We start from the raw sequence: 22,800 nt of genomic DNA on the forward strand, positions 1-22,800 counted from the left end.
GTGAAAATAATTTAAAATTATTATTTAAAAATTAGTAAAATGAGAGTTATTGGTTTTTTTTATTTATTTAAAAATATTAAGTTTAAACTTTAAAATTTAATAATTCTACAGTTATTTCATTCTACTTTTTAAACTTTAAAATTTAAGAGCAATTTTAATACTGTTATTTTTTAAAATTTTATTGGTACTACATTTTAAAATAAATAAATTTTTTTTAGTAATTATATAACTAGCAAAATATATTTTAATTAATCATAAGAGTTAAATTTTAAAATTTAGAAAATATAAAGAATAAATTCTTAAAAATAAAACACATTGATTAAATTCTAAATTTATAAAATGTAAAAGGGTTTATATAATTTAATTTTTTAAACAATTTAAAATTTTATAAATAATATGTAAAAATTCTAAAATAAAATCAAGAAATGAACATGGGATTCTACAAATCAAAAAGGATAAATTGATTGGTGAACTCGGCCTTCACTTTCTTTTTTCTTGAAAAGGACCCAAATATGTCACCAAAAAAAAAAAAAAAAAGGAAAAAGAGGATCCAGATCGATAGTGTGTAGGTTAGTTGGATGACATCGCATTTTCCTTAGCATGGTAATGTATGGTTGGGTTAGCTTAGCCCCGAAGGACCCTTAATTTCCAAACCTCGGCGTTGACCACTCTAAACGCCCTTATTTTAGTTAACCCACACGTTCCTTCACCGCTTAATCTCCACCGCCCATCTTATTCTGCCCTATAAAACCACCCCCTTTTCCACCCTTTTCATTCACAACTCAACGCCGAAAAAGAACCCAGTCTTTTGATCTCTGCCCCAAAGCAAAAAGTTCTCATCTTTTACAATCACAGCTACTGCTTATTTATTTTCATGGCTCAAGGAGATTCTAACTTCCGGCAAGACATGGTATTTTCATTAAAGCTTTCTTCTCTCTCTCTCTCTCTCTTTATTTGTTCTTTTGTTGGGTTTTTATGTATTTTGGGTTTTCCTTTTTTTTTTTTTTTAAATTGATTTGTTTTTGTATTGTTTTTTATTTGAATTTGAAAGGCTAAAGAGGAAGAAGAACAGAGGCTGAAATACTTGGAATTCGTGCAAGTAGCCGCCGTTCACGCCGCTTTGTGCTTCACCAACCTTTACCTTTACGCTAAGGAAAGATCGGGGCCGTTGAAACCTAGCGTCGAGACCGTTGAGGGAACGGTTAAGTGCGTGGTTGGACCGGTTTATGATAAATACCATGATGTCCCTGTTGAATTCCTTAAATTCGTTGATTCCAAGGTAATATGATCTCTTCGTTTTTATTCAATTTGGTTTCTTTCATTTCATAGGCAATGACTATAAGTAAATTCTGTGTACATGACTTTGAAATTGAAATTCTGGGTTGGTGTTGGGGTAATTGGCATTTGGAAAATGCCTTTCAAAAATGTGATTCAAAACTGGTAATGGTTTAGTTGCAAAATTGTGGGCTTGTTAGTTTTGATTCGAACCTGAAAATCGGATTAATGAGAATCCAAATTCAAATGCCTTGAAATCTATATCCAGAATAACACAAACTAGAGTTGAAGCAATCCAAATTCAAAATGAGTTTAATCCAAAATGATTCAAAAATTTTGTATGTTTTAGTTTAACTAAAATTACTGAAACTATTTTTGCTCAAATCTTTGATTGCCAAGAAAGAAAGGTAGTACCCAAAGATTGATCCTTTGTTTTTATTGCAGGTGGGTGAATCAGTGACCAAGCTTGATCGTCGAGTCCCTCCAGTCATCAAACAGGTCTCAACCGAAGCCATCTCTGCAGCCCAAAAGGCTCCCGAGGTTGCTCGTGGCGTGGCTTCCGAAGTCCACCGTGCTGGAGTGGTGAACACCGCCTCAGGATTAGCAAAATCAGTGTATACCAAGTATGAACCCACAGCAAAACAGCTTTATGCGAAGTATGAACCCAAAGCTGAACAATGTGCGGTTTCAGCTTGGCGTAAACTCAACAAGCTCCCTCTCTTCCCTCAAGTTGCCTCGGTCGTTGTCCCAACAGCTGCTTATTGCAGCGACAAGTATAACGAGACAGTGGTTAGCAGTGCAGAGAAAGGGTACAAGGTTGCCTCCTATTTGCCTTTGGTTCCTACTGAGAAGATCGCTAAGGTGTTTGGTGAACAGACGACTGAAATGGAGCCATTGGTATCTGAGAGTTGATCTGCTTTGAATCTTGTTTACGTTGGCTATGACTTGTGAATATAATCTGGACCTGTTTTATGTTTTTACTTGTGACTGTCTCTTGTGATGGATGGAACAATGGGTTTTAGTTTTCATGTTTGTTTTTGTTGTATTTTAGTTTTATTGAAATAAATTTGTTTTTGATGGGATTGTTTATATTTTATATTCTGGGGTTTGAGTCTGCAAATTTGTTCTTAATTTGATCAATTTAGTTTGACTTGCTTGAATAGATGCTTCCTTTTGATTTGTTTTGAAGCCTCTACACGTATATGTTGTGAAAGTATGTTCTATAATTAAAAATAACGTAGACTCACCCCCTTTAGATGGTACTCGGTGCAATAATCTAAAAAGTGGAGACTATTCTCTCAAATCCCTGCTGTTAAAACGACTAGAGATGCTATTCTTGGGACCAAACACCTTATAAAAAATTAAGCTCTTCGCATGGAGACTGGGGCATGATCATTTTTCACCGACGTGGTCGTCCTGTAATCTGAGGTATTGAGCATACCGATAGAATGCCATACATGCGTTGAGAGACTGAAAGGTTTCTAATGGTATCCTTAAACTAGCCGGTATTGATGACAATTTGCTAAAATTTTGAAGTTACAAAGTGTATTTACTGGTTAGAGAATTTTATGAGATTGTTAGACAGTGAGGCTTTTACAAGTTTTGGTAGTCTTATTACGACGTATATGGAATGTTGGAGCTTAGAAGCAATAAGCTAATAAATGGGAAGTTTACACTCCCACATAAAGGCTCGCGGAAGGGACATCATGGTACGTAATTTGAGTAGAAAAGTGATGCTTCCGCACCAGGCAACAGTTGTTAATTTGTATGCATCTATTAGATTGAAAGTGAAGATCAATGTTAATACTGCTTTCATTGAAAAGGAACAAGGGGCGGAATTGGGTGCTATTGCGAGGGATGACGATGAGCTGGTCATGTCATGGGTGGCTGTGCATGCAAGTGTCACGGGATTATAATTTTAGTTTAGAAAATAGCGCACATTAAACGGTTTCTTTGCTTCAAATCCGCCACTCGAAAAGACAGTGGTTTGAATTGAACGAAAAAGCCACAAGAAAATAATATACAAGAAATGAAGTGGAGGATTCTATTTATAATTGAACTCCTTTAAATCTAACTGTATCTATCCATGGTTTCATGAATCGAGTCAATTTAAATAAGTTAAATGAATCTCATTTAATTAGTTAATGTCTATTAAATGTTTTTTATATATGTTTAAATCCACAATTCGTAACACAAATAAGAAGAGATTTAGGGTGTGATATGATGCCTAAGCTTGAGGGGTACTAAAGATTTAAAGTTTAGAGATATTTGCAATTTTTAAGCTTAAAAATTCTACTCCAAGACTTGTCAATATTAGAAACACTGAATGGGGATGAGTGAAAGAGGATGGAACATGGATGGGGTTACGAATAATAACTAAAAGTTTGGTTTTTAAATATAAGCATTAAATTTTATTTAATATTTATAAATAATTAACCTAAATTCATTTAATTCTACTTATTATTTTTAATTTTAAAAATATATTTTTTATCTAATATTTACTTCATAATATTATAATTTTCAATCTATGATATAAATTTCTTATTATATAAAAGAATTGAAAATAAGTAAAGCTCCAACCTTAAATGCTAAAATTCAATTTTGCTTTGTTTTTTTTGCTTTGAGTAATTTTTTGTTCTTTTATGTTTTTTCTTTTTTTTTTAATTTTCATTTTCTTCAGCTTCTCCTTTTATTTTTCCATTCTCCATCTCTTTTAAAGTAAAAGAAAAAATTAAATTTCTCAAAATGAAAAAAATTAAAGACTAATTGTATAATTAATTTAAAATTTTTATTTCAAATAATGATTTAACGTGTCACATTAATTTATATTAGACTATTAATGACAATTAACATTAAGTGATTAAAATATTATAATACGATAATATAAGTGATTAAAATATAATATTTTAAATATAAATAATTAAAATATAATCTAAGAGAAATAAAAATTACTATTTTTGATACTTTACCTATAATAATATTAATCTCCGATATTTCAATTCCATGACAATGTCACGACGACGACGCCGTAGAAAATGACCAAAAGACTTATAACCCCACTGTCGGGAAGGGTTTTTTTTTTTTTGAATGCGTGCTTGCTTCTTGAATCTTCACTCACTCATTGTTTCACAAACAAGCAAGTCCTTTACAGATCATCTTTCTCTCTCTCATTTTCCACTTGAGCATTTTATTTGCCTTTTTTTTTTCCCTCCGAAGTTTGCTTTTTTTGCAGATCAAGGAAGAAAGTTATGGCAGAAGAAGAAACTGAACTGAGCGACAAGCAAAAGAAAGAGATCGCCAAATGGTTCCTCCTCAATGCTCCCGCAGGCGAAATCCAGTACGTCGCCAAAGGTTTCTCTCTCTCTCTCTCCAATGTCGTTTTGAAGTGTTGCGTTTCCTGTTTCCTTTGCCTTCTTTTCTCTCTCTCTCTCTTTTTTTGTTGTTGTTCAGTTTGATGAATTAGTTCTACTTTCTATCTCGTTTTCTGGATCCACATTCGATTCGTGTCGATCGATTTCTGTTTTAGTGCTTTCTTCTTGATTTTTACTTTTTTTTCTTGCAGATTTAAAATCCGTTTTGAATAATGATGACGTCTACGATGAGGCGGCATCGGAAGCATTTCCTGTTTATAACAAATCTCACATGATTTGCCTCGAAATGCCTGGTAGATTCGGAGATGTCAGTCCTGGAAATCCCTACTATATTCTGTTTCAGTGTTAATAATTTGTAGCTTAGAGTTAGGTTTCTAGTAAAACTAAGTCAATTCAGTTGGATAGTTTTCAGCATTGCTAGTGGCTAAGTGTATTTAAATGTTATAAGTAGGACTGCTAGAAACAGCTTTCGTCTACTTCATGCATATCGTTTTCGTGAGTGACATTTGTTATCGGGAATTGCCTTCCTTTAGTGTGTAGTTTAAGTTGATTACGTGTGAGAAATACAACTCTTCGTAATTGGTTTATTGCGGTAAGGCTAACTTTCCGAATGCTGGAGGTTTATATGGCATTTTACTACCTTGATTGACCACTACCGCAGTGAGTATACATCATTATGTTTAAGACTCTTCATTTTTAAGGTTTCCCAGGTAGGATTTTGGGCTCTTTTTCACATGGTTATGGTCCATAAGTCATCCAATTAACTCAATTTCTCATGTTGGCTTGTTATTCTTATCGAATATGAGAATGGTTTCGATATCCAGTCTGTTAGTTCAGATGCCGATTCCATGTAGTTTGGTTTTAAAACAGAGCTGATTGTCTCAATGCTTTTTTCCAATCGAATTTTAGGTGCTGGTTACATCATATGGGGAGCTTCAGGGTAATGAGTATCTAGACCCCAAGACTGCCCAAGTTGCCATAGTTGACCATGTCAAACAGGTACCTTTCTGCCTTATGCATATTGTGATTGAAAACTATCAATGCCATTTAATAGCAGAGAACCTTTGCTGTGATATCATTTCCTGAACTTGAAGTTTTTAATGTCAAGTGGATTACAGGATGGGAATGACCCTGTGGATGTGAAACTTAGCAATTAATGTGTATGATTTAGTTTAGATGTTTATATCATGTTGTGCTAAATTGGTTCAGGTTTGTACAGAGGTTAGACCTGCCAGTGATGAGGAACTTCCCACTCCATATGTTGAGGAATACCGGTATGATTTTACCACTGTGGTGGCATTATAATATCTATAATTGATTTCTTATGAACTAATTCAAGTATCTCTATCTGAAATCTAATTAGGTGATTAACTTCTCCATAGATCTAATTTAATCCGTGTTTGCTTTCACCAGCTAGCTGAAATTAGCAAAATCCTAAGTTCCTATTGACATCTAGACTTGTCAATTCTGACCCGGACCCAAACCTGACACAACTTGATCTGACTATAGAAAGTCAACACCACTACTCGCTAAACCCAAACCCAAACTGATTCGTGCCCAAAATAACTTAAACAAGTAACCTGAAATGATCCAAACCCATAATGACCCAACCCAAGAAACCAAAGCCTCAGAATGGCCTAACCCAAAATTGCAAAATGAAAAGGACCCAAAATTTTAGAATTGGATTAGACCAGTTTCTGCTTGATCCAATCTAAACCAATCCGACCTGCTCAAAATGATTTGTTTGAGGAAACTATGTCCAATTCCAAGCCTATAGGATATTACCTTTTTGTTACTGTTGGTCCTTTGCCTACTTGTCAGAGATGGGATAAATGTCTTGGAGTCTAAGGTTTCAGGGTTTTAGACTTTTAGTTTTAGATGGGTTTTGACTGACTCCCTTCCTGGATTGATACTTAAGACTGTGCGAGGAACATAAACATGTATTTATTTATTTTATTGCCATTAATAAGTTCAAGAAGTTTACATTATAAGGAAAATTTTCTACCCATTATGGTTTTCATCATCATTGCTGAAACTAGCATGCTTCATGAAGAGAAAAAATCCATAGTTTCTGCTTGTATGGCCTGCTCTTGCTCCCGTTTTGGAACTCATAGAAAACGAATGGCATTAGGGCTCACTTCATCATGTAGTTCTTTAATTACTACTTATAATTAATTCCTATTCTTTGTTTACAGATGTGCTCTGGAAGCAGAAATGCTGAAGTATGTTGGTGAAGCTTATCCAAAAGGTTCTTGTTCAGTTTACTGTATTAATGGAAAAGATGTGGAGGGACCTGGATATGATTTTGAACTTGTTGCAGTGATTTCTGCTGCTAGACTTAGCCCACAGAATTTCTGGTGCGTAAGATCTTTTAGACCACAATGTAGTAGTAGCTTTGCTACAGCAATTGCATATTGTATAATTGACTAACAATTTTTATTACCCATCAGTATTGAATATGTAGGAAAGTATGATTGTTTATATTCTAATAATGGTTTTTGGCATTTTGTAATAGTACTGGAAGTTGGCAGTCGATATGGAAAATTGAGTGCAAAGATGATATTCAAGTTCTGGAATTAAAAGGCAAATTTCAGGTATTACAATATTTCTCATGATTTAGTGCATGGCATATTTTTGTTCTTGTTTCTTTAGCTTCATCATTCGTTCCTCCTATACCTGTCATTTTCCTTTTATTATTTACAAGTGATATTCAAGCTTGTGCCCCTATTTCTTCCTGCATTTCTGATCTGAGCTCACAAAGTTACATAAACCTATAATAAGTCAGTTCTCTATCTTTTCAGGTGGGTGCGCACTATTTTGAAGAGGGAAATGTGCAATTAGATGCAAAACATGAATGTAGAGATTCTACAATGTTTCAGGTTAGTACAAAATAACATGCTTTTTTAACATTGTTTCTGTTTTTCACCACATTATTTTCTCCTTTGGTTCATTCTTCCTTGCAATAGAATTTGAATTCGTTCTTTCTGCTTTTGACTATTTTTATCTCTCATTTAACCATTTTGATATAACATATGAGAATGGTAATTGTCCTGAGCAAATATTCCTATGCGAAAGCTTGTGAAGGATAGAAGTTCTTTAGTCATTATTTACAATGGGAGTTTATGATTTGTTGGCTCAGTGACTCCTAGCCCGTGTGATAACAAAAACGATAATTGGTTTCATATGGTTAATGCTATTTTTAATTTTTCTGTTTGTTTCAGTCCCCTGATGATAGTGCAATTGCCATAGCCAGTTTAATTCGCCACCATGAGACAGAGTACCTGGCATCTCTTGAGGTTGTTTTCAATGTTTGGTTAATTTCAATTCCTTGTGCTTCCTACCGTTATCTACTGACAGTTGAGGTATAACGCAGGCATCCTATTTGAATTTGCCAGATGCCACTTTCAAGGTATGTCTGAGGAAACCTTTGCAATTAAGTTAGGTTATTTACGCCGTTTTCAGATTCATGTTTCAACATTAGATCTGTTATACATTGTGTTTTATTTAACGAATAGTTAATGCTCAGTCATTCTAGCTTACTTCATGTTTCATATTATACATTTGGTGTGCATGTTCCCATTGGTTAAATCCTAATATCATTTTCTGATTTTCGTCAAAAAGTAATATGGCCACGGTGCCCTACTTGGAGTTATGCTAATATTGACAATTCTAGCTTATAATATGCCCATATGGAGCTTTATTAAGTCTCTACTTTAGGAATCCTTGAAAACAGAAACACTGCTCTTAAAACTTCTTATATGCAATGCAGGATCTTCGGAGGAAACTTCCAGTTACTCGGACCTTATTTCCATGGCATAGCACTTCGCAATTCAGCCTGACTAGAGAGATATCAAAAGAGCTTGGAATCGGGAAGTGACTAGATCATACCTGAAGGCATAAAGTGCATTCTTTTATGCATAAAATTGAGTTCTAGGAATACTCATTCAACGGCCTGCCTGTATGGTTTGTGCAGTTTTGAGAGTTTACAACTCTTCTTTGCCTGCCTGTATCCTTTGTTTGGTGTGCAAGTTGTGTTCTCGCCTAAGAGTGAAATATGTTGGTGTGCTATACCGCTTCATTCTTTACAAGCCGTGTGTAGCATTGCTTTGTTATAGTTACTACATTTTCATGTACTAGTGATGTTTGTGGAAATTTTGGGTACAGATATATATGCCTGAAATTGTATGCTCAGGTTCAGTCTTATAGACCCATGGCAAAGTAGTTACATATTAAATTGTAGATTGTATCATTTTGCTATTATCAAGTATTAATTCACTGGCTAAAACAAAACAGTAATAATTCAGTTATAGAATAAAGGTTTAAAAAAATTAAAAAGAATAAAATAAAATAAAGGAAAATGCAAAAAAAAAGAGAGTAGGAAATAAAATGAAGGAAAAATTGCAAGGTATAGGAAATTAAATAAGGAAAATGCAAAAAAAAAAAAAAAGAGAGAGAGAGAGAGAAAAGGAAAAAAATGGAGAATAGAGTAAGATTTAAAAAATGTAAAAAAAAATAAAATAAAATTATTTCCATTGCCGGGAATTGAACCCGGGTCTCCTGGGTGAAAGCCAGATATCCTAACCACTGGACGACAATGGATTGTTGATAAATGGTATCCAAATGTGATACATATTATAAGAGCTGCGCCTAGTTCACCCAGTCGTCGCAGAGACTACCTCGATCGAGCCAACATAAGCCTACAAAACACCATTCGGCCAACCTTTGAATTTTTGGCTTGAGATTCACGTTTCTGGCATTCCAACACTACCAAAGCTCTTTTTATATCTTGTTGCATATCTTCACTTCGAAATTCCGTTACCGTCAAGTGCTTGATTAATTGCCCACGCCATTCCATGGCACGGAAGACCAAGCACATAGCATCCAAACGAAAACGGACCGGTGGTGAGTCGTCACATACTCAACTACCAGCCAATGCCATTTGATAGGCGCTTCCAAACCCCACAATCCGGAGAGCACTTTTACGATTTTTATGCTCAGCTAACAGTGAAGCTAAATCGTGTGATTGACTTTAAATTCCTTCAAGCCTTTGAATTCTCATTCTATTCCCGCCAACGTACTAATGGATGGAGATCAAGCGAGCCTCCTTCCAATGCACAACCCTCGCATCTTCTTCGACCGTTCGGCACAAAGTACTCTACACTCTGAGATCTTGAGTATTGGTGGCTTAATGCCATCCGAACAGGTAGTCATCCTAACCTTGCCTATATCTTCTTGGACATGCTCCGAATTGTTCGCCGTCAAGAACAAGCATTGGTGTTTGGAATGGTTCTTACTCATTTATTTCACCAATTTGCATGGATAAACACCGTAAATAAGATGGGGTACAAAGAATCCAATGACGCTGGGGTTTGGGTTTGACGAGCAACACGAAAACCATGACGCTCCTCCACCTCTCGGAGATGATCTACCACCATCCAACGATGCACCATTCACTCCCGTTGATCCTAAAAAAAAAATTTGGAAATAAAGAAAATTTGCATGTGCATATTGCTTATGAATTTAATATGCAAATCTTAATAAACCAATCATTCATGTTTTGCTCTAATGCTTAGACATTGTTGAATACAAATGTGGAATATTATTGGATTAGTTACCGTTGAATGGAATTTCAAGAATGATTAGTAGTTTGAAAATATGTAAATGATTTAAAATGATTTAAAGGTTTTTTTTTTTCAAAAAGGCTTTATTCTAATAAACGATAAACTATTAAAATAGTCACTTTTATTTATCACATATTACATTTTAATCACTTATATTATCGTTTTGTTATGACATGGCCACTTTGCTGTTAAGATCTGTTACCTTCCAAATAGTAGTCCGATGTGGCAGTGAAAATGTATTTTAAATGCCAACGTGGATGTCTAGTTAGGATGACAAAAGTTAAATTTTTTTATGAAAATAGAATACAAAATTTCAGGATGTCCAACATGAATTATTTGGGTTTTAGGGTAAATTTTATATTCTATTTTCATAAAAAAAATAACTTTTCTCATCTCAGCAGAACATCCACGTTGGTATTTTAAATCTATTTTAACTGTCACGTCGAACTGCCGTTTAGGAGGTAATAGATCTTAATGGCAAAGTGACTATTTTGTAACAAAATGATAATCAAGGGCGAAGCTAGAAATTTTTTTTAGAGGGGGCTGAAATGAAATTTTAATTTTTTAATAATCTAAATTGTTGGAAAATATAGATATCACATATATAATAAAGGTAATTACATGTTATTATTTACTATCATGATTTGTTAGCCCAAATTAAAAGTGATCTAATTTGGTTAAAATTTTATTAGGCTTTAATTATTAAATAAAGTATGTGTCAAATATGTGTAGATACTTTAGTAATTGAGTTCTAATCAAATTCTAATTAATGATGGGCTAATTAGGAATTAGAACTAATATGCCAATGTTATAAATATTAGGGTTATGGTCCCCAAATTATACAGAAGATATCTTTTCTAATATCCCATTCTTAGGAAAGAGCAAATATTTTTTGAATTTCTTGTGTGCTAATTTGGAAGATCAAATTCCCAAGATTCGAAAAACTTCAAGGAATTCATAGACTCAGGTACGCTTCCGCATTTAGTTTTATTCATGATTTATTTTTGATGATTTGACATGATAAATCCTGGTTTATTAAGTTTTATTTTAGATTTATTTTACAATTCCTAATAAATTTTTGGATTTTGATTCTTTAAATAAAGTTTCATGATTTTATAAATATAATATTTGCATATGCTATTCAAAAGATGAAAGTTTGTTTATTTATTTATTTATAATCAATTGATAAAAATTGAATTGTGAGATTTCTTTCTCTTATTTTCATACAATTATTTTATAAATTTTGGTTAAAGTCATTATTAAATTAAAGTTACAACTTACAACTTTTTGTAATTGAAGAATTACAATTGGATTGTATAATTGGTTTTGAAATTTAATTCACTTGATAATGGAATAAATGAATGTTGGTAAGATTTTTTTCGCACTATTTGTTTTAAATTTTGTGTTTATGGTTGAATATATATGAAATTATCATATTTTGTTTTTTCATGATGAATTATATTCACCATTGAATTTAATTCATATATACGAATGATTACTTTTGGTTTTCGTTATAATTATTGTATATAAGTTTTAGTCCTTATGGAACCCGACTAAAATTAAAATATTTGAGATTTTTTTTAAATATGGTGGCTATGAATTTTCATAAATAGTTAGCATATAAAGGCTTTTATATAATTTGGGATTCTTTTTATATTTAGTGGTTATGAATTTTTTTAAGTATGTTTATGTATAAATAAGTTTTATATAATATCTTTAGTCATGAATATAAATTTGAGATTACATAAAATATGTAAGGCAAGTCAGTATTATTTTATATTATTATAATTGTGTGTATATATTATGTGTGTATAAATATTATATGCATATCAATAATTTTGAGGATTAATGAATGATTATAGTTTGTGTGAATTAGTGTTTATAACCATTATTTAATAAGATATCTTTTATAGTTTAATTGGTGAGATATTGTTGTTGTTAATTTTTTTAGTTATGGTTATATATTCAATTTTATGAGTGTTTTGGTGTAAATTCATGTCAACTATATATATTTAAATATTTTGGTTTTAAGTTTGGTTCTATAATATTTGGTTTTGGCATCTTATGGTTCCAAATATTTGGTTAAATTATGATGATATAGTTTATTGTATGAATTGTAGGATATGCCAACTATTATGATTTTGGTTTTTTTTTAGTTTTATTGGCTTGAAAATATTTTCAAGTATTCATGTGAATATTTGTTTAATCGAAATACAATTTTAGATTTACATGATAAATTCACGATAAGTTTTTTATTTGATTATGAATACATGTATATCGTGAATTACTTTGGTGTTTTTATCCATGCCAAAATTATGAATACATGTGCTTGTTAATTATTTGGCTTTGAACTCTAAATTATTTATGTTTAGTTTTGATATATATGATTTTGGAACAAAAAAAAAAAATAGTCAAAATTAAGGTTTTCGGTTTTTATTGCATTATTAAGACAACCTTATTTTGGGTTATTTTAGAGTTTATAAAACAATAAAAAAATAGTTTTGACATTTGACTATTGAGAAATTTTAAATTTGAATATTGGTATATTTATATATATTTTCAAATAACTTAATTGAAGCAAAAAGTCACCAAAGTGATCTTTTTTGTATAATTCTTTTTTTTAAATATAAAAGGTTGTGTGCATGTAACATAAGTTATGTTAATATTGATTGTCCCAAATGAAAGTTAATAATATTACATGTGCAACTATAGTAATAAACGCGTGACAATTATTCGGTTTTACACGTGAACAATAAATTGGCCCAAAGGAAGATTTATGGTTCGCCACATTATTATTGTCAATGTTTGATTATTACACTAATATATCACTTACAAGTTAATATTTTATCCAAAGATGAAATATTAATGGAGTGTCCGATATCTTGAGATGAGGTTTACCTTTATTCAAATTATTTTGGTTTAAATTTGAAGTCTTATATGAAGTTGTTTATGGTTTATGATTTATTCAACTATTGTTATATTTGCCAACATCATTGTATGTTGTTTTGGGATAAATATATACATATATATACTATTATCTTTTAATTTGATTAAAAGATGAAATTAAGAGAAATATTTTGAAATAAATAAATTCAGAATTTGGCTTTAGATTTTAATTAAGGATGTCTAATATTTTAAAAAGATTAGTTGAAACAAAATGCTGCCAAAATGACCTCTTTTGTATAGATTAGTTTATTAGAAATATCAAGATGATTATATATTTTTGTGATCCATGCGTTTATTAATTGACTCAAAGGTAAGTTAATATTTGGCAGAATTTCAACGACATCTGTGGTGATAAATGTGTGACGATTATAAGGTATTTTATGAGAGTAATAAGTTAGTCCAAAGATTAATTAACTGTTTGACATAATTTATTGTCAATGTTTGATTGCTACGATAAGAGTATCGCTTACTATTAATATTACTGTCCAAAGACTTGATATTAATGTTGTGTTTGGTATCTTAAGATGGGATTGACCATTATCCTGAATTTGTTGTTTACTTATGAATATTGATGTGAACTTATTTTTATTTTTGTTCTATATTTAGCTAATTCATCTTCTACTGCCACAATATCTGCTAATATAAATTCTATATCTATGCTTAATGAGACTAATTTCAATGAATGGAAAAGACACTTATGAATATAGATATTGCACTAAGGGAAGAACAACTCGCACCTCTTACTGTGAAAAACACCCCTTATGTTAAAAAGGGATTTTGAGAGGTGGGATTGTTCAAATTGCATGAGTCTAACGATCATGAAGCACAACATTTTAGAAGTATTTAGGGGCATAGAATCTAAAAAGATTACTCAGGCCAAGGTTTCCTTGACGAAATCGAGAAATATTTTGCTAAAAACGATTAGGTTGAAATGACATGACTTCTGACTTCTTTGAAGTTTATAAAGTATAAGGGTCAAAGAAATTCTGAGCGATCTAAAGGCTATGAGTTTTATGATCGCACAATTAGAAATATTTTTGAGATGAGAATTGCAACATTCTTTTAGGATATTGATTTTGGAGGGAGGAATAAAGTTAGAGACATTGTTTTTAAAGAGGAATTGAATTCTAACTCAATTTCTACTATTACTTTTGACGATATTCAGGTTCTCATACCTATCATTGATTAAAAAGTGAATATAGAACCTCAATAAGACAATGTTGAACAACTCCCTATTCAAGATGAAGTAATTGTTCCAGAAGAACAAACTCAACAACCTCAAGAATGAATGCCATTAAAAAAGTCCACTGAAGAAAGGGTTATAATGGTTTTAGTGGAATATTTTGACCTTAAGCTACATCAGATAAATATTAAGTTAATGGTTTCTCAATGGTAACATTGATCATATATTTATATGGTGCAATTAGAAAGCTTTGTGTCTAATGATGCAAAGTTAATGATTTGCAAAGAACTTCATCTATGGGCTTAAGCAAACTTCTTGTCAATAATTACAAAATTTACCAAATGATTATCTCATTCGGTTTAGAGATGAATTTTGTTGAGAATCGTATATACCATAAGTTTAGTGGGAGTAAGGTTCTATATTTGGTTTTATATGTTAATGAATGCTGCTTGTCAATAATAAGCATAGCCTCAATCAATGCCCTAATAATGATTATGAGATTACAAAAATGCATTAGATTTTTTTACATTTTAGCAGTGGAAAGTCTAATGTATGTTCAGGTTTGTATACATTAGAATCTTGTGTACACTATTGGGATGTTAGGCAGATATTTTAAGCAACCTTGGTTTGGACAATTAGATAGCATCCAAGAGGGTTATAAGGTATTTGCAGAGAACAAAAGATTACATTCTCACATATCGGAGATCTAATCAGTTAAAGATCATCAGGTATACAGAACTTTGATTTTGATGGAATATGAATACAAATTTTATCACTAAGGTGCAATTTGTGAAAACAAATTGCAGTCTTTTATTCCAGTAACAACCGGAGTACATTAGAGTCAAAACACATAGACTTTAAGTTCCTTGTTGTTAAAGTAAAAGTTCAGAGTGGCTAGGTGCCTGTAAAGCATATTAGGACAAAGTTCATGATTATGGATCCGCTTAATAAGGAACTACACCTAAGGTTTTATAAGAGCACACTGCTCATATAGGTGTAATGTCATTTAAAGGATATTTGGTTTTAGTGAGAGTTTGTATTTTTAAATGCTTTTATGTTATAGACATATTTTCAGTTATTTCAGTTTAAAGATATTAAGTTTATTTTCTACAGAAATAAGTTTATTTAGTTTATTCACACTCTGATTTTGGTAAGGTTTGATCTAACTAAGGAGGACCAGTTGGAAATAGACATGTTTAGATCATATTGCATATAATTTCCATGCTACACATCCATACTTGATCCATATCATTTGGTTGTATTAATATACATGATTAGGGTGGATTTAGTTACGATATATGTAACAAAAGTCGCCTTGGTTCTATGTTAATAATTAATGGGCGAGATTGTTTGAAATGTCTTTTGGATATGATAGTAAAATTTTGAGCTCATAAGGTTATATAATGACATGTAATTATAGAGTAATTAGTATATATATGTGGTCCAAGTGAGAGATTGTTGGAAAATATGGACATCACATTTATAATAAGGGTAATTACATGTTATTATTTACTATCATGATATGTTAGCCCAAACTAAAAGTGATCTAATTTGGTTAAAATTTTATTGGGCTTTAATTATTAAATAAAGTATGGGTCAAATATGTGTAGATACTCTAGTAATTGAGTTTTAATCAAATTCTAATTAATGATTGGCAAATTAGGAATTAGAACTAATATGCTAATGTTATAAATATTAGGATTATGGTCCCTAAATTACACACAAGATATCTTTTCTAATATCCCATCCTTAGAAAATGACAAATATTCTCTAAATTTATTGTGTGCTAATTTAGAAGATCCAATCCCTAATATTCGAAAAAAATTCAAGGAATTCATGGATTCAGGTATGCTTCCGCATCTAGTTTTATTCTTGATTTATTCTTGATGATCTGACATGATAGATCCCGGTTTATTAAGTTTTATTTTAGATTTATTTTACAATTCTAACATAAATCTTTATAATTTTTAAAGGATTAAATCAATTTTTTATAATTTTAGAGGGCCAAAGTGTAATTTTACCTTTACTAATTCAAAATTCTAAAATTTCTAAATGGCCTAAATAGCAATTTTCCATTTTATGGGGGCCGGGGCCCCTGCTACCCCCCAGATTTGCCTCTAACGATAACGTGACTAAAACGCAACATTTCAAAGATAAATGACTAAAATGTAATTTAAAGCAAACAAAAGTGATTATTTTAATAGTTTACCTTTTAATAAAAAATATTATATATATAAAAAATGTCTAAATTTGTTTTATCGATATTTTGATATAACAATATTTAAAATTAAAATTACAAATAAATCTTTTAATCATTTTAGGAAAAAAATCAATAAAAATTTTATGCACTATGTTTAAGACATATAAATCTCATAAACACATTTTAAAATGATTTTTTTATAAAATTAAAGTGGATTTTTTTATAATCTTATTATAGGTTTTGATCATATCTGCTCTTTTTTTTAATATTTTACCTAGATCTATCCGTAATCCCTCTCCAACCCATAAATAGGAGGATAATATACTTCAGTGCACTCGAATCCATGTCCTCTTATAATGACAACAATACTCATACTAATCGAACTAATATTCAATCGACAAGTATATTTATTTTATCAAAGAATGCAATATGTAAACATTATTAACTCAAACTAATTTCAATTCAAATATTAAATAATTACATTTAAGGTTTTGTTATATAAAATAATAATTAATTCAAATATTTGTATAAAGAGTTACATAAAAGGAGAGAGATTTAAAGCTAGGTTAAGGCCTACTATTTTAGATATTTAATGGTAAATTAAGTATTAATTAGAGTTTTTGTGGGGTTAGGTTCGTCCGAAAAATGTATTTTGGTAAAAAAAATAAGATTTATTTAGAAAATGGATCAAGCCTCAGGTAAGGTTTTCTTGGCCAGGTCTGAATTTGTAAAAAAGAAATATTTTGCTATTTTCCCACTGTATTGCTACTATTTCACTATTATATTATTACAATTTTGTTATTATTATTTGGATATTGTATAATTCTTATTTTATTGTTAATTTTGCTACTATTTTAAATGCATTTGATTGTTAAGTTACACTTAACTTAGTGTTATTTAAGAATAAAAATTCTTTTTACATTTATTTTCAATTTATTGAAAAATATTTATTTTAATATTTTAGTGTATTTGATGTATTATATTTTTAAAATTTTATATAAAAAATTAATATAATCAGACCAGACCAAACCTAGGTTTTAGCATTTTTATTTGAGATGAACTTAAGTAAAAAATTAAGTCCATTTATCGAACCGAATCTAGACCTAATTTTTTGTTAGAACCCGGGCAACCCATTGAGAACTCTAATATTAATACACTGGTAAAAGAACAAAGAGAAGAAAAATAATAGTCTGTTTGGATTTGGAAAGAAATTTAAATTTATAAATGGATAGTTGCTACGTCAAGTATTAATCCACTAGTTTAAATAAATTGAGATTTAGTTTATGTAGTTAAAAATTATATTTTATTTTTTAATTTAAAATTCTAGTTCAATCGTTATTTTTATTGTTAGTTTCTATTAAAATTTATTAATTTAACGTGTTTAGTTTCCATTATTTTTTTTACATAAGGAAACTTAATCAACATGTCAAATTAACAACTTTTAACAAAAAAAATACTTATAATTTTAATGATTAGACTTAAATTTTTAAATCGAAATAGTTGGAGGACTTAATTTCTAAGTTTTTAAGTACGTGGATTAAATTCTAAATTTTGTCAAAATGAAAGGACTAACAACATATTTTCTATATTCAGGAATTTAATTTGGATTTATTGAGTGAAACCCAAATATTATAACTAGGGTTGAGCAAAACTCGATTCTATTCGAAAAAAAATCAAATTTCAAATTAATCGAATCAAGTTATTCGAGTCAACTCAAATAAGTAATTAGAGTTTCGGGTTCAAATCGAGTTGAATTTTACTATTCGAATAACTCGAATAATTCAAACAATAGATTAGTGTGAATATTTTTTTGGACTTTGTCAAGTTTGAAAATTAAAAAATTGATCACTCTCTCAACAAAAATTACAAAATAATTTAAAATAATTTTAAAAATTCAAAATATTTAAAAATTACCAAATTTATATTTTTAAAATTTATAAAAATTTAAAAATTCTAAAAATATTTAAAAATTAAAAATTTTATGGATAAATAAATTTTTGAATTAATTATACTATAACAAGATTTTATAACATGCAGCACTAATAGGTAGTTTAGCAATGCTTTTGAAAAGTACTTTTAAAAATTATTTTAAAAAGTTTAATTTAAAATTTGGGTGTTTAGCATCGTTATCAAAAATAAAATATCCATTTTAAATATATTATTATCAAGTAACAAATATATATTTAAATAATATTTAAATTAATTAATATTATTATATTTTAAAAACAATATAAAAAATTATTATAACTTTTTGTTAATATTTTAATATATAAAATATATAAATTTTAAACATTTTAAACAATAAATATTAATTAATTGTAAAATTTAATTAGAATATATAAAATATATTTTAAATATTTAAATATAACCATTAAATATTCGTAATTAATATTTTAAAAATATTTTTTAATTAATAATTTTATTCTCTCCTATTCAGAAATACTTTTCAAGCTAACAACTAACTTATTTAACACATTTTTTTCCTGAAAGTGTTTTTGAAGTTAAGCACTACTAAACAAGCCAACTCACCGCGTTTCAAATAAATATCTAAGCTCAAACCCTATTCCACCCCGCAGTCGCCGATATTCGTGATAATGGTAAGTCAAAAGTTACTTTCTGGAACTAAATTTCAGCTTTCCTTTTTAGGTTCCGCTGATTCAGGTTTTGGTTATTATTAATTAGTAGTCTTGCATTTTGTAAGTTTGTTTCAAATTCAGCTTCCTCTTCCCTTGTTTCAGACGGAAAAGTTTTCACTCTTATATTTGTAGTTAGTTCTGTTTATTTATTTATGCTATGATTTCTTATTGAATCTTGCAATTTTAAGGACTGTAGTAGTTATAGGAGCTTAAAAATGGGGAAATTTTATAATACCCATTTGGTTAATTTTGATACTTGGATGAACTTCCATATTAGGGGTTTTAGAATTTGGATGATATCCTGTAGATACCCGTTTTTGGTTATTAATTATTCTGTCAATAGTAGTATCGGGAATATTGTTCCTTGCACAATCACTCCATGTTGAGAAAGTTGTGGAGCTAAGCTTAAGAAGGTTAGCAGGATGCTTAGGTTTGCTCCATTGTTGGGATGTATTGGAGGCTCAGATATGGATATTGTTAAGAATCTACTTCTTAACGTTTCTTTGGAGCACTAAGTGTTTTTTTTTTCTCCCATCTCATTGATCAAATTGTGCACTTGCACTTAAGTTTGCAAGTAGCAGTCTCCTTGTTAAAATAAGTTTCATTAGTATAACTTCCACTAAACTACCATTATATCCACTATTTTCATAACTTTTCTCTCATTACCCACTATAGGTAATATGAATGTGATTTCATTCATTTTCATTGAACACGTTGTTGTGAATTAATCCACATCTCTCCTATGTTCCATGAAATATGTCACTTGTTTCATAACTGTTATTTGAGATGAATTCCTTTCCAAGGCCTATAAATAGAGGTTTGAATGTCTTATTTGGGGACTTTTTTTGTATCATTTATCAAACTTTGTAACTTGCTTTCTATAATCAAAACAACCACTCTAACTCTCATCCTTCTCAGTCCCTTATTGTGTCCATAAAACTGCTTGCCATCGCACTTGTTCTCCATAGTCTGCTCCGATCTTCTTCTCCGTCATCTCTCCATGACTCCTCTTTTAGCTAGATTGTAATGTGTCCTCATCTTACTAAAGGAACCCTTTACATTTTGGATGATACCCCAATGTTATGTGTGTAACTGCATTTGCTTTCTTTGCCTCTGGAATGATGCTTCATTAGCCAAATCAGACTTTTTGATGTGCTCCATAAGGCATCAGCTTCAAAGCTATTTTCTTGATGTGTTTTTTTATAAGCGCAACGGTTACCTCTTAGTAACTCTAATCTAGCTTTGTATGGGATGCCTTTTGTTGAAGTGCATTCTCTGACGATACCTTCGGGATTGGTTGCTTATCTGACCAGAGTTGTTTTCCTTTTTCTCCACCCTTTATTATGATTCTTCATATATGTCGCAAATGTTACATGGTGACCGGACATATGTTCTTCGGAACATCGATTCCAGAATCAACTATAACATGCAAATCATCTGCCTTTGGAGTTTGAGCAATGGTTCCGTATTCAGCTAGTGGGAATTGTTTGATGTGCAATTTTAAGTTATATTTCTGCAGCTCATTGATATTGTATGAATGTTCCCTTGCTATTCGGAGAAGCTGGGTAATAGTGTTTAATTATTGCTTTGTGATGCTACTAATGCTACTATAATTTCATTTCTTTGTCACAATCTTTTCAACTTGTCCATATTGTTTGTGTTTCTGCTTCTGTTGGCTCTCAATAATGAACTAATGACACTGGATTTTCCAACAATCAGCATGTTTCAACTTTCAACTACTCATTTTTGCCTAAAACATCATCCTTTTTATTTGCATTGGGCAAATTTGTAGTGCTCTTTTCAGTAGTTGGAAGAAATTTGATAAGAAACAGTTTGGCAGACTTGAAGCATTCCGTTACTTTACGAACTGTTTAAACGGAAAGCTCTGTTGTGCTGCCCTGCTGTTCCGAAGACGGTGGAAGGAAGATTACTAATGGAAAACAGATGCAGTGTTGTCTTGAACTTGTTTGGGCTTTGTTTTGTTGATGTAAAACTTTAGAACAAAAAGTGAATTTGCTTTTTTCAACTTTCTATTGGTTAACTTAAGCTATGAGTACTATGCTGGAACTGCAATTTCCACCTTTGGCAAGATTTAGTGTTCTTTTATTTAATTAATCCCCTCAAATCATGTCAATAACAATTCTATGGCTGTTGGCAAGAATTTGGAATTTGTGAAAGATAATCATCTTATTGTTGATGTGTTCGAGACTTGGTTGGCTTACAAAGAAATGATAGACCCTCAATAATCGACACTCTTGGAAACAAGTGCTTGTTGCACTAATGTCATTCATACCGTTGATATATTTGCTTATTTCAATTGGATAAATTTTGTTTGTGCCGTCCAAAAACCTTAACCCATTCTTGTTAATTCTAAATTTCGAGTATTACATTGACAAATCATATTAAACTTGTGATCTATGTTGGACTTGTCATCTCTCTCAATTCTCAAAACATCCAGAAACCTCCGAACAAACTGTAGTCTCTAATCAAATGTTCACCGAATTGTTTTCCTCCGTCATATTCAAGTTTCAATCCTTTCTTAAGCTAGAGGATTTTAATCAAACTTTAACTTCAACCGAAGTTAACAACGACTCTCTTCACTCAAAATGCTCTTTGTGAGCGTGGACTTCTTCAAATTTTGTAGCATCGATCAAGTACGAAAACATCTTCAAAGATTAACCCTCAACAGGATTTAAGCTTTACATTAAACTCTACTTACGACTAGTCTAGATGATATTTTCATACTCAAACAATGCTCCAATACTTGAAAAAGATCATGGTTATGAAAAACATTAGAATCGAGTGAGTCAAGGTTTTCTTCGATTGAATATAGAGTTAAGTTGAAACCCTTGAACTTAAAAGGAATTGTAGCTTGAATAAATTGGAAGGAAATAATTTGATGGAGGTTTATCAAATACTTCAAATTAAGATTTAGGAAAATGAGTTATGGGTTATGGTTTAAGTTAGTGGGTGGTAAGATTTGATAATTTGTATGAGATTTTGTTAGGAATTTTAGGAAAACAACTTACATTGAGACTTATGGGTATCGGGGTCAAGCTAATTTATGTAAATCATATAAAGATTTGATATTTTAATTTTTAAAAAATCTCTAAAAATAGCTTGTAAGGGCATAACTAAGGGGTAGTAAAACATATTAAGAGATTGTCATGTGTTATTATTAGATTTATTTTTAAATGCATTTAAATTTAAACAACTATCTGTTTAGGTTCATTCTTAATGTGAAAAAATTTATATTTTATTAATTTATATATCTTTGAAGTTTTTAATTTATGTTTGCCATGTGAGAGAGACTTCATTTGTCATTGTTGGATTGACTATTCGTGCCATGTCAGTATAAATTAACGGAGTTAGTACGATGGTATCAACTTGGTTGATGGAATACAAGTTCAGATGTCAACTAGATCTAAAGGAAATTAGGTACCAACTAGGTACAAATGAACAAATCTAAGGGTAAAATATATATTAGAAAAATAATAAGGCAAATTACACTTGTAGTCACCCAACTATAGTTTTTTTTTTGTTACCCAATTATGGAAAGTTACAAACT

General features: G+C 30.6%; 2 protein-coding genes, 1 long non-coding RNA gene and 2 other non-coding genes across 5 annotated transcripts; 4 read left to right on the plus strand and 1 right to left on the minus strand.

The window, feature by feature from the left end:
* The first annotated feature begins 502 nt into the window (after positions 1 to 502).
* On the plus strand, positions 503 to 2,435 carry LOC108474207 (REF/SRPP-like protein At3g05500). The gene is made up of 3 exons (XM_017776137.2): positions 503 to 910; positions 1,052 to 1,279; positions 1,720 to 2,435. The coding sequence occupies exons 1-3, from the start codon at positions 875 to 877 to the stop codon at positions 2,185 to 2,187; spliced, it is 732 nt and encodes a 243-aa protein (XP_017631626.1). The 5' UTR covers positions 503 to 874; the 3' UTR covers positions 2,188 to 2,435.
* Positions 2,436 to 4,255: 1,820 nt separating this feature from the next.
* On the plus strand, positions 4,256 to 8,936 carry LOC108470756 (F-actin-capping protein subunit alpha). Its single transcript, XM_053022263.1, has 11 exons — positions 4,256 to 4,411; positions 4,508 to 4,626; positions 4,838 to 4,953; positions 5,556 to 5,645; positions 5,856 to 5,920; positions 6,842 to 7,003; positions 7,162 to 7,240; positions 7,448 to 7,525; positions 7,868 to 7,942; positions 8,020 to 8,055; positions 8,416 to 8,936. The coding sequence occupies exons 1-11, from the start codon at positions 4,311 to 4,313 to the stop codon at positions 8,521 to 8,523; spliced, it is 1,029 nt and encodes a 342-aa protein (XP_052878223.1). The 5' UTR covers positions 4,256 to 4,310; the 3' UTR covers positions 8,524 to 8,936.
* Positions 8,937 to 9,173: 237 nt separating this feature from the next.
* On the minus strand, positions 9,174 to 9,245 carry TRNAE-UUC (transfer RNA glutamic acid (anticodon UUC)). Its single transcript has one exon. It is a non-coding gene; the product is annotated as a tRNA-Glu (tRNA).
* Positions 9,246 to 19,065: 9,820 nt separating this feature from the next.
* On the plus strand, positions 19,066 to 21,414 carry LOC108470951 (uncharacterized). Its single transcript, XR_008273814.1, has 2 exons — positions 19,066 to 19,193; positions 21,025 to 21,414. It is a non-coding gene; the product is annotated as an uncharacterized LOC108470951 (long non-coding RNA).
* Positions 20,346 to 20,546, plus strand: LOC128284609 (small nucleolar RNA snoR127). The gene has a single exon (XR_008275034.1). It is a non-coding gene; the product is annotated as a small nucleolar RNA snoR127 (small nucleolar RNA).
* Positions 21,415 to 22,800: the final 1,386 nt, after the last annotated feature.

The sequence above is a fragment of the Gossypium arboreum genome, chromosome 11 (genome assembly GCF_025698485.1).
Source record: "Gossypium arboreum isolate Shixiya-1 chromosome 11, ASM2569848v2, whole genome shotgun sequence".
NCBI classification, from domain to species: Eukaryota; Viridiplantae; Streptophyta; class Magnoliopsida; order Malvales; family Malvaceae; genus Gossypium; species Gossypium arboreum.